The sequence below is a fragment of the Penicillium waksmanii genome, assembly GCF_028829765.1.
Source record: "Penicillium waksmanii strain IBT 27052 chromosome Unknown utg000002l:1.0-3326099.0:1.0-3328782.0, whole genome shotgun sequence".
NCBI lineage: Eukaryota > Fungi > Ascomycota > Eurotiomycetes > Eurotiales > Aspergillaceae > Penicillium > Penicillium waksmanii.
This window is the reverse complement of record NW_026643249.1, coordinates 1,169,428-1,181,627: the sequence shown is the minus strand read 5'-3', so window position 1 is coordinate 1,181,627 and position 12,200 is coordinate 1,169,428. Positions and strand designations below refer to the sequence as shown.

Genomic DNA, 12,200 nt, shown 5'->3' with positions numbered 1-12,200 from the left:
AATCGCAGTCGCACCAAGCTCCTCTAGCCGCTTCAGATGGTTCTCGCGACAGTAAGATCAATCCATTCTTTATTTTATAGTATCTCTTGATCCCCGCTAACTAATGTGCCTAGCTCCACTAAAAAATCCAACCGTCGCGGGAAGCCCGAGTCTACCCAAGTAAGGGTTGTTTCCAAGTTGGCGGGGCCCATGACGAGGTTTTAATATTTAACGACTAATTTTGATGGGAATATGTATAATAGTAGTATATGGGAAATAATTGGAAATTAAACTTGAATAATTCAATAAGTTTTTTTACTTTGAAATCTGGGGAAATACTAGTGACCTCTAGGGCTTTTGTCATGGTAAGCCACAAACAGTACTAGTACAGCCATTGGCAGTGGCAGACTTACTCTCAACTAGTACGGAGTATAGTAGATGAGCCTCAAGATCGCTACCTAATGCATTCCTAGTTTGCATAATGAGTAATGTCTTTGCATAATTCACACCGGTGTGCATTTTCGGTGGTTGCCTACTGCTAGTACTGGTTGATGGGCGATTCAATTTACTAGACGACAAATCAACAGTACCAAGTATCAGATATGTCAGTGAACACCGTTACTATCTATACTACTAGCACTACCTCACTGACATGCCAGTGCCCACTAAAATTGATTATTTGAATAAACACTAAAACTACTACTTGTGATAAGCTGTAACCATATAACTAAGAAGAATTAATCTACAATTTCGGGCAACCATCCCTTCCGCCGCGAGATGCCGAGGTAAACCTTGCGGTGTCCACTCTTTCCCTTCTCAACCTTTGCCTCCCAACAACTTGACTGGTAGAGACTCGGAGTCTTGTCTTGTCTAGGCAGATCGTTCTGGAACAATGCGGCCTCCACCTTCTTCATTCTTCTCTTCCTCCGACCTCCTTCTCTTCCCCCGATCCAAGCCTTCATCGCGACTCCTGACTCAACGTCTCTCGCTAACATCTCCGCGACACCTCGGACAACCGTTTACTCGCCGGACATACTCTACAGGTAAGATGGAGCATATCTAATTTCTACATCGCAACACTCACAATCGATCCACTGATCTCCACTGATAACAACCTCACTAATGAATTGTCAATCGCAGAACCAACCGCCCCCGTCCATCCGTCATCATCACCACCTCCTCCTCCTCCTCCCCGATCGCGTCTCCGCCGAATCGCAGGCTTCACGACCATCGCCATCCTCGCATTTACCGCAGGCCTAACCTACCAAACCAGCAAAACAGTCTCGCTCCTCATGGCCGCACCACCCGCAACCGCCGACGGTCTCCCCGTCTACACTCCGACGGATGACATCGCCTCCGAGATCAACGAGAAACTCCGCACACACCCCGAAGCCGAGCGCCTACGCGCCAACCCCGACTTCAAAGAAGCCCGCCCCCACCCTGAACATCCCCGAAGCCATGCGCGAGCGCATGCTCACAGCAGGCGCTCTCTCAGGACCGAACAAGATCGTCGTGCCGCCCTACGTCTTCAGTGAGCGCGGCGGCAAGAGCATGGTCAGCCTGATGTATCTTGGTTCCGACGTGTGCGGACACCAGGGCATTGTTCACGGTGGACTGTTGGCTACATTGCTAGATGAGGGTTTTGCGCGGTGCTGCTTTCCCGCAATGCCGAATAAGGTTGGCGTGACAGCGAATCTGAATATTGATTACCGGGCGCCCGCGCTGGTGAATAATTACTTTGCGCTGCGGGCGGAGACGGTTCGTCAAGAGGGGAGAAAGGCTTGGGTTGAGGGTCGCATTGAGACTCTTCCTGAAGATGGGAGTGAACCCGTTGTGCTGGTTGAAGCGAAGGCTTTGTTCATTGAGCCTAAACAGGCGGCGGTAAGTGATGTTCCTTGTTCCTTAGAACCATTCAATGGTTCTGTTCCTCCAATTTCTTCCCCTGGTGGCGGTGCGAGTGGCGAATGCTAATCTGATTCTTCATGTCGATAGGCTATGGCGCATCTGTACCGCGGGGCTACTGACTAGATGGGTAGACTCATTCTTTTTTCCTCTTTATTCTTTTTCATTTTTTATTGTTATTCTGTGTATAGCATGTAGACTAGGAGTATTATGAACATTCTATGGAAACAGACAGAGTAATAAGCCCTACTCGTATTCTCTTAAGGTACTGAGGATATCCACTTTGTATTGCGCAATCCCGCGATCGGCGTCCCGCTTGACGCGGCCCAGTTTCATGCCCCTCCACTTCCACTCCAATTCCCCCTCCTTCACCTTCTTCACCTTTTTTCTCCATTCGAATTCCTATTCCTCCTCACTCACACACATCTTCCTCACAATGGCTACGTAAGTACTCCATATTATATATCGACACCCCCAGATATACTGTATACCATGCAATATACTAACAAACCCCAGCAACATCACCTTCCACGCCGCAGGCCTCACCCGCACCGAGCGCGAGAACGAGCGCAACCAGCGCGGTCTGACAATCTGGCTCACCGGCCTCTCAGCCTCCGGCAAGTCCACCATCGCCGTCGAGCTCGAGCGCCAACTCCTCCGCACCCGTAATGTTCACGCCTACCGTCTGGATGGCGACAACATCCGCTTCGGCCTGAACAAGGACCTCGGATTCAGCGAGGCCGACCGCAACGAGAACATCCGCCGCATCGGCGAAGTGGCCAAGCTCTTCGCTGACTCTGCCTCCATTGCTATCACCTCGTTCATCTCCCCCTACCAGAAGGACCGTGACTCTGCGCGCGCCCTGCACGAGACTCCCACCCCCGGCGAGACTGCTGGTCTGCCCTTCGTCGAGGTCTACGTTGATGTCCCCGTTGAGATTGCTGAGCAGCGTGATCCTAAGGGTCTTTACAAGAAGGCTCGTGAGGGTGTGATCAAGGAGTTCACTGGTATTAGTGCGCCTTATGAGGCGCCTGCCAACCCTGAGGTGCATGTTAAGAATGTCGATATTTCTTTGCAGCAGGCTGTTGATCAGATTATTAACTACCTGGATTCCAAGGGATATCTTCCTCCTAAGAAGGAGTAAGGGTGATATGACCTTGAATTGCATGGATGGGAAAAGAAAAGAATTTTGTGAGGACGCTGTACAGTGTGAATCAATGTTGAGGTGAAGTCTTTCTTCTTTCTAGATTCCCCGCAGACTGGCGCTGTATATATCGAAGATAGATCAAATTGCTTTGGGACATTGCTTTGAAAGACAGATTTGAATGATTATTAGTAGGACTCTAGTTTCAAGAGAATTAATGGTTGTTGATCATTGAACACTGCCAACCACTCTTAACATAGTACAGCCTTCTTACACCCCATCCTTTCTCAAGAACTCCCGTCGCCCTTTGCTGCTACTAGTACAAACTCGTTGGCCCTTTGTCCACAACACGCAAAGTATTCATTCTCCGCCTGATTCATCAACGCCTAATACCGTTGCGCCTTACAAAACCAAGCGCCGTGGGGATATGGAAAGAATCGTAGTTCATGCGCCATGTTCTCCAGATATAAGGTGAATGCAGCTTAAAGAACATGATTGAGAGAGCATTGAGCATTCACATCCAAGTTAAGCAAGTTACCCTATCGGAATACTCGTCAGTTCATCCAATGTCCCTGAAACTGTTCAATTGTACGTTATACGGGTAAAGGGGCCATACCTGCGAAGCGGCTTCATGAGAGCAACAGTAAACATCGCCACCGGCACAACTTTTCCCAAGCGCCCCAGGCAAGACGTTACCCAGAGTGATTAGACCAGTGCCTTCTCCTTTGCATACAACGCTTTGGCCGCTAGCGCAGACCTTGCCAGTCTCTTTGTCACAGGTATCGCAGGGCTCGCCGGGCTGTCCGGCCAAGGCGACCGTGGCGAATGCGAGGAGAACTTGAATCATAGAAGTCTTCATGATGGAGGATGATGGATGCAACGAATAGTTAGATCGAGAGTCAGAAGGAGACTTGGAAAGATGAGTAATTTCAGACGATATTTGAAACTTATGTTCCAAGGTTTTAGATAGTAATCATTGCGCATAGGCAACAACACTACTATATATACTCCAGGGCTACTGAGGAGGGCCGTAGGAAAATGTAACCTGATGGAACTTCCAAAGTTTTTGATAAAATTCCAAGGATAGTAACAATTTACGCGTTGAATAACAATGTGAGCGCCCTCGATAAGTGCAGATCGATATCACCAAGCCAATACTACGTGGCAGACGCCAGGCAAGGAGCCCGAAGAATCCAGGCATAAACCTTCGAGTTGGAAAGAATGTACACCGTAGTACTACTACTACTACTAGTACTGTCCAACAGATTGGATTTCTCCGCGTGGCTTGGCTTGGCTTGTGACTCAGTCAGTCTTTTCTTGCTATATCATGTGGATAATCACCTTGCGCTGCCAGGGACCCTTGTTTCGAGTTATTTTCCGATAAATTAGGGTTTGAAAGTTCATCTACTACTATGTAGTCTCTAATATGCCCAGGTAGAAGGCGAAACTGGGCGGGTCTGTATTATTAGTAGCGCGGACAATAGTTCAGTCGAGTAGTAACTATTCATCCATGTCGGAGTGGTACATCAGAACAACCACATAATCTCCCACAACTCTAAGGGCCAACTTGAAGTACAAGATTTGAAAACCAAAAACCTTGGAACCCCAAAAATAAAATTGAAACAAAAAATACATAAAAATAAATGCTAGTCTGTGCTCGATGTACCTGGGTGTGGTATATGTACGCAACGATCTCCACGACAATCGAAGATCCCGAAAGCAAAAGCCAAGTAAGAGAAAAAACGTGAGCGGGCCTGCCCTCATCCCAATCTCATACTCTGACCAGCCGAACTTTTCAATTGAATTCAAATTCGTAGAACACATACGGCGTGTACTCTGCACTGCCCTCGCCTGCCCCGTGCATGTCTTGCGGATCATCCCGTTGCACGCGGCCCTTCTTGTCGCGGCCGAAGGCATTGCCGGCGAGGTAGGAGTACTTATCGTCGAGGTTCTTCTTTGCTTTATCCGCTTGCTTGGAAGAGGGGGTCTAATTGGATGGGTTAGTTTTTAGCTTATCAGGGTGTGGCTTGAACACTGCAGCTGCAGCTGCACACAGAAACGGAGGGGAAGGGGGCGGGGGAAAACGGACCCTAACCAATGCAGAAACAAAGTCCAAAGGCAATCCATATCTCAGGACTGTCTCAACAAAGACCCGGAGAACAAGCACATGAATCCAAACCATAACAGCCTCACTCCAAGCCGTCCTACCAAGACGAAGCGTCTCGCCCCAAACCTTGCGCTCATCACCACCAACACGCTCAACCTCTTTCCGTTCCTCTTCCTTGCCGCCCTCCACGTACTTGAAGTCACGCGGGATCCACTTATTCTCACGGGCCTTGTGCACGAATTCGACGCTGTGCTTCTTGAACGTCGTCACGGCGTACAAGGTGAATTCGTTGTCCGAGGCGACTAGAGACGCAGAGCGCGGGACGACCATTGGTGCGACAGTCTCGTAGTTCTTTAGAAATTCTTTCTCTTGGGAGTTTGGAACCGCGATAAGGTGCGTTTCGATGTACTCTGAGTCTTGGACGACGGTGCGGGGGTCGACGATTGAGGCGAGCGATTTTGTGGAGAGGTTTCCTCTGCGGGATGGTTGGATTAGCGTGGGTTTGGGTTTAGAGTTGGTTTGGGGTTGGATTGCAATTGCGATTTTGGCATTGGTAGACATCTGCTAGCTAGCACAGCGCGACAGAGGGACAGGTCAGGGGGAAACAAACGTTTGTTTGCGCTGCAGGGTTGCCAGCGTGTTCTTGACCTGGTTATATTGCGAGTATTTGAAGCGGATGTCATTGTCGATACTGGCGCCCTCCTGTCAAGACATTCGATTTAGTCAGTATGTGTTCCCTCAATCCCCGTTTCCATTCAAAAAAAAAATTGAGCTGTCCCCTCCCAATATAGTTTGGTTGGGTTCCTCTTGCTCCCTCGCCTGAGGGCATGACATACCTTGTGCAAAAGATCAATCAACTCCGCAAGCGACTTATCCGCGCGATACTTAACCTTATTCCACTGGAATGTTCGAAGATACTGGTCAACCGGTTCTAAATGACAATCACAACCACGCGGTTAGCTTGACCTGGCCACCTGTTTTGCTCCGCTCCGCTCTGCCTAGCTGCCAGCTGCGCACCTGGAGGGGAAAGGAAAGGAATCAACATACTGTCATTAACAACCATCATCCTCTCGATCTGCGCCTCATCACCATCGAGAATATTCCTCAACGCATCCGCAACCTTAGCAACAACACCCTGGCACTGGCTCTCAAGCTTAGCCAGTTCATCCGCCTGCTGGACGAGGGCGTCGAGGGTACCGATTTTGAATTCGGGGATTGAGAACGGGGCTGCGCTGCCATTTTCCGCGGACACTGTGGTGGAAATTGCTTCAAGGGCGTCGTCGGCGTGGTGTGATGGGACGACGGAGGTCGGGAGGGAGAGGAGGAGGTATTTCGGGGTGGTCTTGGACATTTTTGCGGAGGTAGTGGAGGTAGGGAAAGGGGGGACTAGGGGAAGGAAAGACAGAAAGGAATATTGTGGCCCTCCGGGCTGAGTTGAGGTGTAGTGAGGTGAAGAGAAGCTCGGAGAGGTGGTGGGAGATGGCGTGGGGGGGAATTGGGGAGGAGCTTGGAGGTTCAACGGGTGATGTCGTAGGCGGTCATTTGATTGGTGGAGACACACGCAGAACATCATGATCCCATACTCCAGTGATACTCCAACCCACCTACAGTGAGATTATCTCCAAATACTATGTTGATAAATTAATTACATTCATCCATGGATGGAGGTTAACCATCAAAAATTAGATAACTCGAAGCTACAACATTACAACGCAACAATGAGAAACTCTGGAGGCGAACTATACAATCAACCAAGGATAGTACCCTGACAACGCTTAATGCTAGGTAACTTGAAGATAATGAATCTACACAAGACAAAACATGAACATAAAAGGACAAGAACCGCCCCAAAAAGACTTGAAAGAGAATTAGAGCTTGGAGAGATGAGAGATGAGGACATATTCCATTGGGGGAATATTCATCCGCAAAAGGCACCACCTAGGCGCTGCGCTTTTGAAATGTGGCGTAAGAGCCCGAGGGGAGAATTGACTAACTTCGATCCTGCGGAATATGGGAAGGACAAGACAGGATAGGACAAGATGGGACAAGACGATCGCAAAACAATCGCAAAATAACAAAACAAAAACAAGGGGATGAATGGCATAGCATAGCTGGGTAGGGTATCTGGATCGAGTGGGGAGTACTGATCGTGAACAGAGTGTAGTGAAAGGGGGAAGTGGAAAGGGATAGAAGGTAGATATCAGGAAGCGGCGCGAAATAAAACAGAAAATACAAATGACCAAAAACAAGATTGGTATCTGTACAAAGTGCGCCAACAGAGGAAAGACATCACGGAGAAGGGGGAGGGGAATTTGGGTTTGAGGGGGCGTCAATGATAAGAACAAGTTGCAACAACTTCCACAAGAACTTAACAAAGAAACACCTGGCACCCCAATCCAGGCAGACCAATTCAAGATGAGCCAGGATCAAGATTGCAAAGAGTCTGATTTGAGTGCGATGAAAAAGACCAATGGAGTACTGATTATTAGCCCTGCATGCCCTGGAAGATATCCTGACAATTATCCACCAAGAATTTAAGAACATCGTTCTTCTTCTGCACGTCTGTCATTTCACGAGCCAGACTCTCCGGTCGCATGATCGTAGGCGCAAAGACGACAGCAACGTTCTGACTGGTCATAAGATTCTCGTCCTGTCGCTCCACCACGCGCTTCAGGTGGAAAATGAGGAACTCGAGCACATCACGGTGCACGCGGGGTAGCTCTTTCAGATTTTCCACGAGATGCTCGACTCGGGCGGCAGCGGTGGGAATCTCCGCGTAATCAATAATCATATCGTAGACTTCGTAGGTAATCAGTGGGGTGGGTAGCTTGCGGAAGTACTGTTTCAATGCGGAGGTCACCGCGTGAATATCAAGGTCCGGGTCAGAGATATCGTAGTCAAATGGAGATCGTTCGAATCCTTCCCGAATGCCCTGAATAGCTGACGCAGCACCGGACTTTCGATAGATACCTTCCATATCCATGCCTGAATTAGGTTAGAAACGATCTCACGCATACCCGAAGAGAGAGGGCGAAGGACAAACCTCGTAGTTCGACCTCTTGAATACAACGAGTGACGATGGCTGGAATGATACTCTTCTCATGCTCCATGCGAGCCTCGAGATCAGTTCCGAAAAGCGCTAGAAATGGAAAGATTTTTTGTGAGTTATTTGCTTCCAATTCCATTTTCCTCACGACGATCCACTCACTAGTGCCTGGAATCTCAGCCAGTGTGGGCACACTGTCGGCCTGCGACATCTTGCCTCCCTGCTTATTCCTCTGGTTTCCAAAGAAGCCAAAACCCTGACGACTCGGGTCTTGAGTTTGAGAGCGAGGCAAACCACCAGCACCACCTTCCTGCTCACTACCCAAGAAGGCTCCCTTCAGACCCTTCACACCCTTGGCCACGTTTTGACCGCCCTTCTTCCAGTTAAACTTGCGCGGCTGGCCCTTGCGGATACTAACCACCTGTGGGCCGGGAACGACCGTCGCAGTTGCAGGCTCACCCTCGTCGCCGATGTGCGCAGTAGACACGGAGGTGGGGAAATCATGGAAAGAGGGTTTGATATGCTCAATTGATGGGATCGATCCGCCCTTGTTGTGAGAGATACCCAGTCCATTTGGTCCGCGGTGGCCGTCTGGATTATTCTTGTACAACTCCTGGATCTGGTGGACCAATTGGTTATTAAGCTCGGCCAGTTGGGCATTCTTCGACGAGAGCTGTTCGAACTCTTGAAAGCTCTTCTCCTTCTGGCGAGTGATGCTGGCAAGTTCCTCATGCAGGTCATTACGCTTTTGGATCAATTCCTCGATTTGCGGGGTGTAGGACTCCTTCAGCTTGTGAATGGCTTCAGCCAGCTCTCGCAGAACATGATTCGAAAGTTTGGCCAGGTCCAGGGGTTGGCCGGCGTTTCCACGCTTCTCCGCTTCGATATGGTCCGTAAGTACTGTGAGCTCTCGCAGAACGATCTCCCTTTGCGCATCAAGGACAACCATGGTGGATCGTTTCTCTGAGAGTTCGGTGTTGACCTGTTTGACATCTGCGGTGGCACGTAGAGCATTCTCCATTTCCGAGATGCGTTGACGTTCCTTTTGCAGTTCATTCCGAAGCCAGGAAATCTCCTCGCTTTGGGCAATGCTGGCGGTTGGGCTAGCCACCTCGGGTCCGACTAAGTTCGTATTAGTCGGTGATCTTGGAAATCTCCCTTCCTTGCCGAGCCTCACGCTCTTCTCGCTGAAACTACGGCCATGACGAACAGAGTTGGAGACGCGGCGAAAGAAGGAATCACTAGGTGGCAGGTCGTTATCTGAAAACTCACTTCCGGGGTAGCGCGCAATAGACGGCGAGCCTGCGCCATCCAGCTGTCGCTGGGTATCCGAGATAGGGGTGGTGATTGATGTGTTGATGCTTTGTTTCGGTTGTTCCAGGGAACCATCCAGCTTGGGGGATCCAGCGTAAGTCGAAGATGCAGGGGATGCACCGACATCCTTCCGGGGAATTGAATGGAGCTTGCTCTCCAGAGAGTCGCCCCGCTTGGGTGGGTAGGCCGACTGTTGCGAATGTGCCGATTCCATCGAGGTGTGATCGTGTAGTCTACGGAGTTCGTTTGAGGGACGCACCGCCGGCTCCAGGGGCACAGATCGGGTGATTTCTGCCATTGCTTCTTTGGACCTAGTACTGTCAGGGCTTGTTGCGCCGGAGAAGGCGCTTGTCTCTCTCAGGGCCAGCGGGAGATCCGATCGAGAGCTACGGGCTGACTCTGTCCGTCCAATCTTCGAAATGGTGGCGTCCATGCTCGCGGTGAATGACTTGGCTGTACCGTTCACTCCATCGATATCGCGTTTGTTTGTATCTTCACTCTTGTCCCATCCTTTCTCTTGGTAGGCTATGTGAGGGGAAGGGTGCTCTGATGATGCACGAGAGGGAGGCTCCAGGGAGTAGGAGGCTCGTACTGAAGAGTCGCCCGAACGAACCTGTCCAAAGTAATCGCGAGGCAGCTCCTGGGTGATCTGGGGTTGCGCGCGGGACGAGGATCGCTGGCTTGCGGAGGGGTCAAATGCGAGAGGGATCAAAAGCTCGCCACCTGCGTCTGAGTTATCGGCAGTGGTGGTGGTGGTGGTGGTGGTGGTGTCGCGTTGCGCACTGATCTGGCGACTGCTACGATATGTGCTCGAAGGGAGAAGAAGGTTGTCGTCTGCATAGAAGGGGAGTCATTGTCAGTCGTGATTGCCTTTTGCAGAGGAAACGGGGAGGGGGAAGCAAAATAGCAAAGAAGTGAGAGAAAGAATGAGGAAGAACCAGTAAACTAGCTTTGTGGCTTCCTTACCTGCAGCTGCCGGCTCAGACGCTGCTGTATCGGGCCGATTGTCCACGGCGATTTCGGCGAATGCTTCCGTGGGCATCTCATCAATGGAGCGAGTCTCCTCCATGCTTGGGGGCAACGAAGGCAGGGACTTATCATACTTTGTCCCTGGCCCCCCCTGGTTTTTTGGCGGCTGCATTGGCTTTTTTCTTTCGTCTTCGCTGCATGAGCGATTCATGACAATCCATACAGAAGATTCCCTGAGATGTGCGCGCATAGCGCAGGTTTTCGATCTTTCTCTTGCAGTTGCGGCATCGGAAGCACTGAGCACAGAAGGCCTGATCACCGGTGAGGATGGCGAGATCCTCAATTTTGTTACCGCAGGAGTTGCAGCTATAGGTACAGTTGCTGCAGATCAAGGAACCGTCACCGAGGAGGAGTAGATGGGCGTCGGAGTCGAGGAGGGTGCTACAGGTGCTGCAGCGGAAACAATCGATATGCCATCTTTGGCCAGCTGAAGGTGGATGTATGTTAGAGAAGGGTCTAAGACGAGGAGACAACTAGGCCGAAGTGCTACTTACATAGCTCAAAAGCTTTGCCTTCTTCCAAGATCTAGAGTAGAGCGCGGTCAGCGTGAGTTGTTCTCCCAACAGCACATCCCAAAGCAAGAACCCTACCTCTCCACAGCCCATGCAAGGAAAGGGGATGTCCTCCTGCTCCATCGGGGATTCCGGATGTATCACCGGTGACTCCATGTTGAAACGATCGAGGTGTGTTCGAGGTCAAATCCAACTCCCGCTGCTTTGTCGACGGTTGTAGCAGTCTGGCGCAGACGAGTCTCAAAGCGAGGAAGCTCGGCGAATCGGGGTGGCAGGAGGGAAAGAGACGAGACACGCGTGCGCGTGTGCGGACATGCGTTCGCGCTCTGGGGGAGAGCACTGGCACTCGGCGCTGGGACTTGGACTTGACGATTGTTGTAAGGTGGAGACACAATGGAGAAGGATGCGCGGGATCGGAGGCGGAGGGGGAATGCGACAAGGACAGGGGGGGTTGACCGGGTAATCCGAAAGAAAAGAATAGAACACGGGAACTAAAGCACGGAGCTGCTAATGGGTTAGCCAAAGTTGAGGAGGGCAGCACACACACAAACCCGGATCCATCATCCGTTTAAGCGTGAGACATGGCCCCTGGATGGTTCCAGTGTTGCTGAGAAGGGGGGGGGTGGTTCCGACTGAAATGAGGGCGATTTGGGAGTGGACGGGGAGAGGAGGGGGAGGGGCGAATTGGATAGGTTTAGACCGATCGGGGAGGATCTCACAAAGACGAAAGAGCTGAGGCGAGTCAAGAGCAACGCAGTAGAGTGGTACTGGTTGTTTCAAGTAAAGAGGCGCGGGTGTTGTGACAAGCGCAGGCGAGATGGGGCTGCCCCTCGCGGCGGTTCACACACTTTCCGTGGAGATGTGTAATATGGCGGCGATGGGAATATGGATGGATAAAAATGGTCATAAGAATAGGAATGAACATAAGAAGAATAAGAATAAGAAACTGGAAGCAAAGCCAACACCGCACCAAAGAAAGAGAAAGTCGGCCAGGGGGGGGGGGGGGAGAAAGGAGAGATGGAGATGGACTGGACTGGACTGGACGGAGAGATGAAGTGGCAGAACTCCCCACTCCATCCTTCATTACAACGCAGCAGTGTTATTATATTAGTAATTATTAGGTACTTTACAGATTATTATTATTCATGTGAGCATCTATCCTATTAT

At 50.6% G+C, this 12,200-nt stretch overlaps 5 protein-coding genes across 5 annotated transcripts; 2 read left to right on the top strand and 3 right to left on the bottom strand.

The window, feature by feature from the left end:
• Positions 1-1,323: 1,323 nt before the first annotated feature.
• N7481_002117 (PaaI family thioesterase) lies at positions 1,324-1,950 on the top strand (the record flags this gene model as incomplete). The annotated part of the gene is made up of 1 exon (XM_057261336.1): positions 1,324-1,950. One exon carries the CDS (start codon positions 1,324-1,326, stop codon positions 1,948-1,950), a length of 627 nt encoding a protein of 208 aa, XP_057126268.1.
• Positions 1,951-2,317: 367 nt separating this feature from the next.
• N7481_002116 (adenylyl-sulfate kinase) lies at positions 2,318-3,025 on the top strand (the record flags this gene model as incomplete). Its single annotated transcript, XM_057261335.1, has 2 exons — positions 2,318-2,325; positions 2,398-3,025. The coding sequence occupies 2 exons, from the start codon at positions 2,318-2,320 to the stop codon at positions 3,023-3,025; spliced, it is 636 nt and encodes a 211-aa protein (XP_057126267.1).
• Positions 3,026-3,507: 482 nt separating this feature from the next.
• Positions 3,508-3,884, bottom strand: N7481_002115 (uncharacterized protein; the record flags this gene model as incomplete). Its single annotated transcript, XM_057261334.1, has 2 exons — positions 3,508-3,564; positions 3,642-3,884. The coding sequence occupies 2 exons, from the start codon at positions 3,882-3,884 to the stop codon at positions 3,508-3,510; spliced, it is 300 nt and encodes a 99-aa protein (XP_057126266.1).
• A 936-nt stretch (positions 3,885-4,820) lies between these two features.
• N7481_002114 (H(+)-transporting V1 sector ATPase subunit C) lies at positions 4,821-6,483 on the bottom strand (the record flags this gene model as incomplete). The annotated part of the gene is made up of 5 exons (XM_057261333.1): positions 4,821-5,012; positions 5,115-5,607; positions 5,743-5,834; positions 5,969-6,063; positions 6,180-6,483. 5 exons carry the CDS (start codon positions 6,481-6,483, stop codon positions 4,821-4,823), a joined length of 1,176 nt encoding a protein of 391 aa, XP_057126265.1.
• Positions 6,484-7,617: 1,134 nt separating this feature from the next.
• Positions 7,618-11,189, bottom strand: N7481_002113 (uncharacterized protein; the record flags this gene model as incomplete). The annotated part of the gene is made up of 7 exons (XM_057261332.1): positions 7,618-8,117; positions 8,176-8,271; positions 8,341-10,326; positions 10,459-10,602; positions 10,685-10,948; positions 11,016-11,046; positions 11,112-11,189. The coding sequence occupies 7 exons, from the start codon at positions 11,187-11,189 to the stop codon at positions 7,618-7,620; spliced, it is 3,099 nt and encodes a 1,032-aa protein (XP_057126264.1).
• Positions 11,190-12,200: the final 1,011 nt, after the last annotated feature.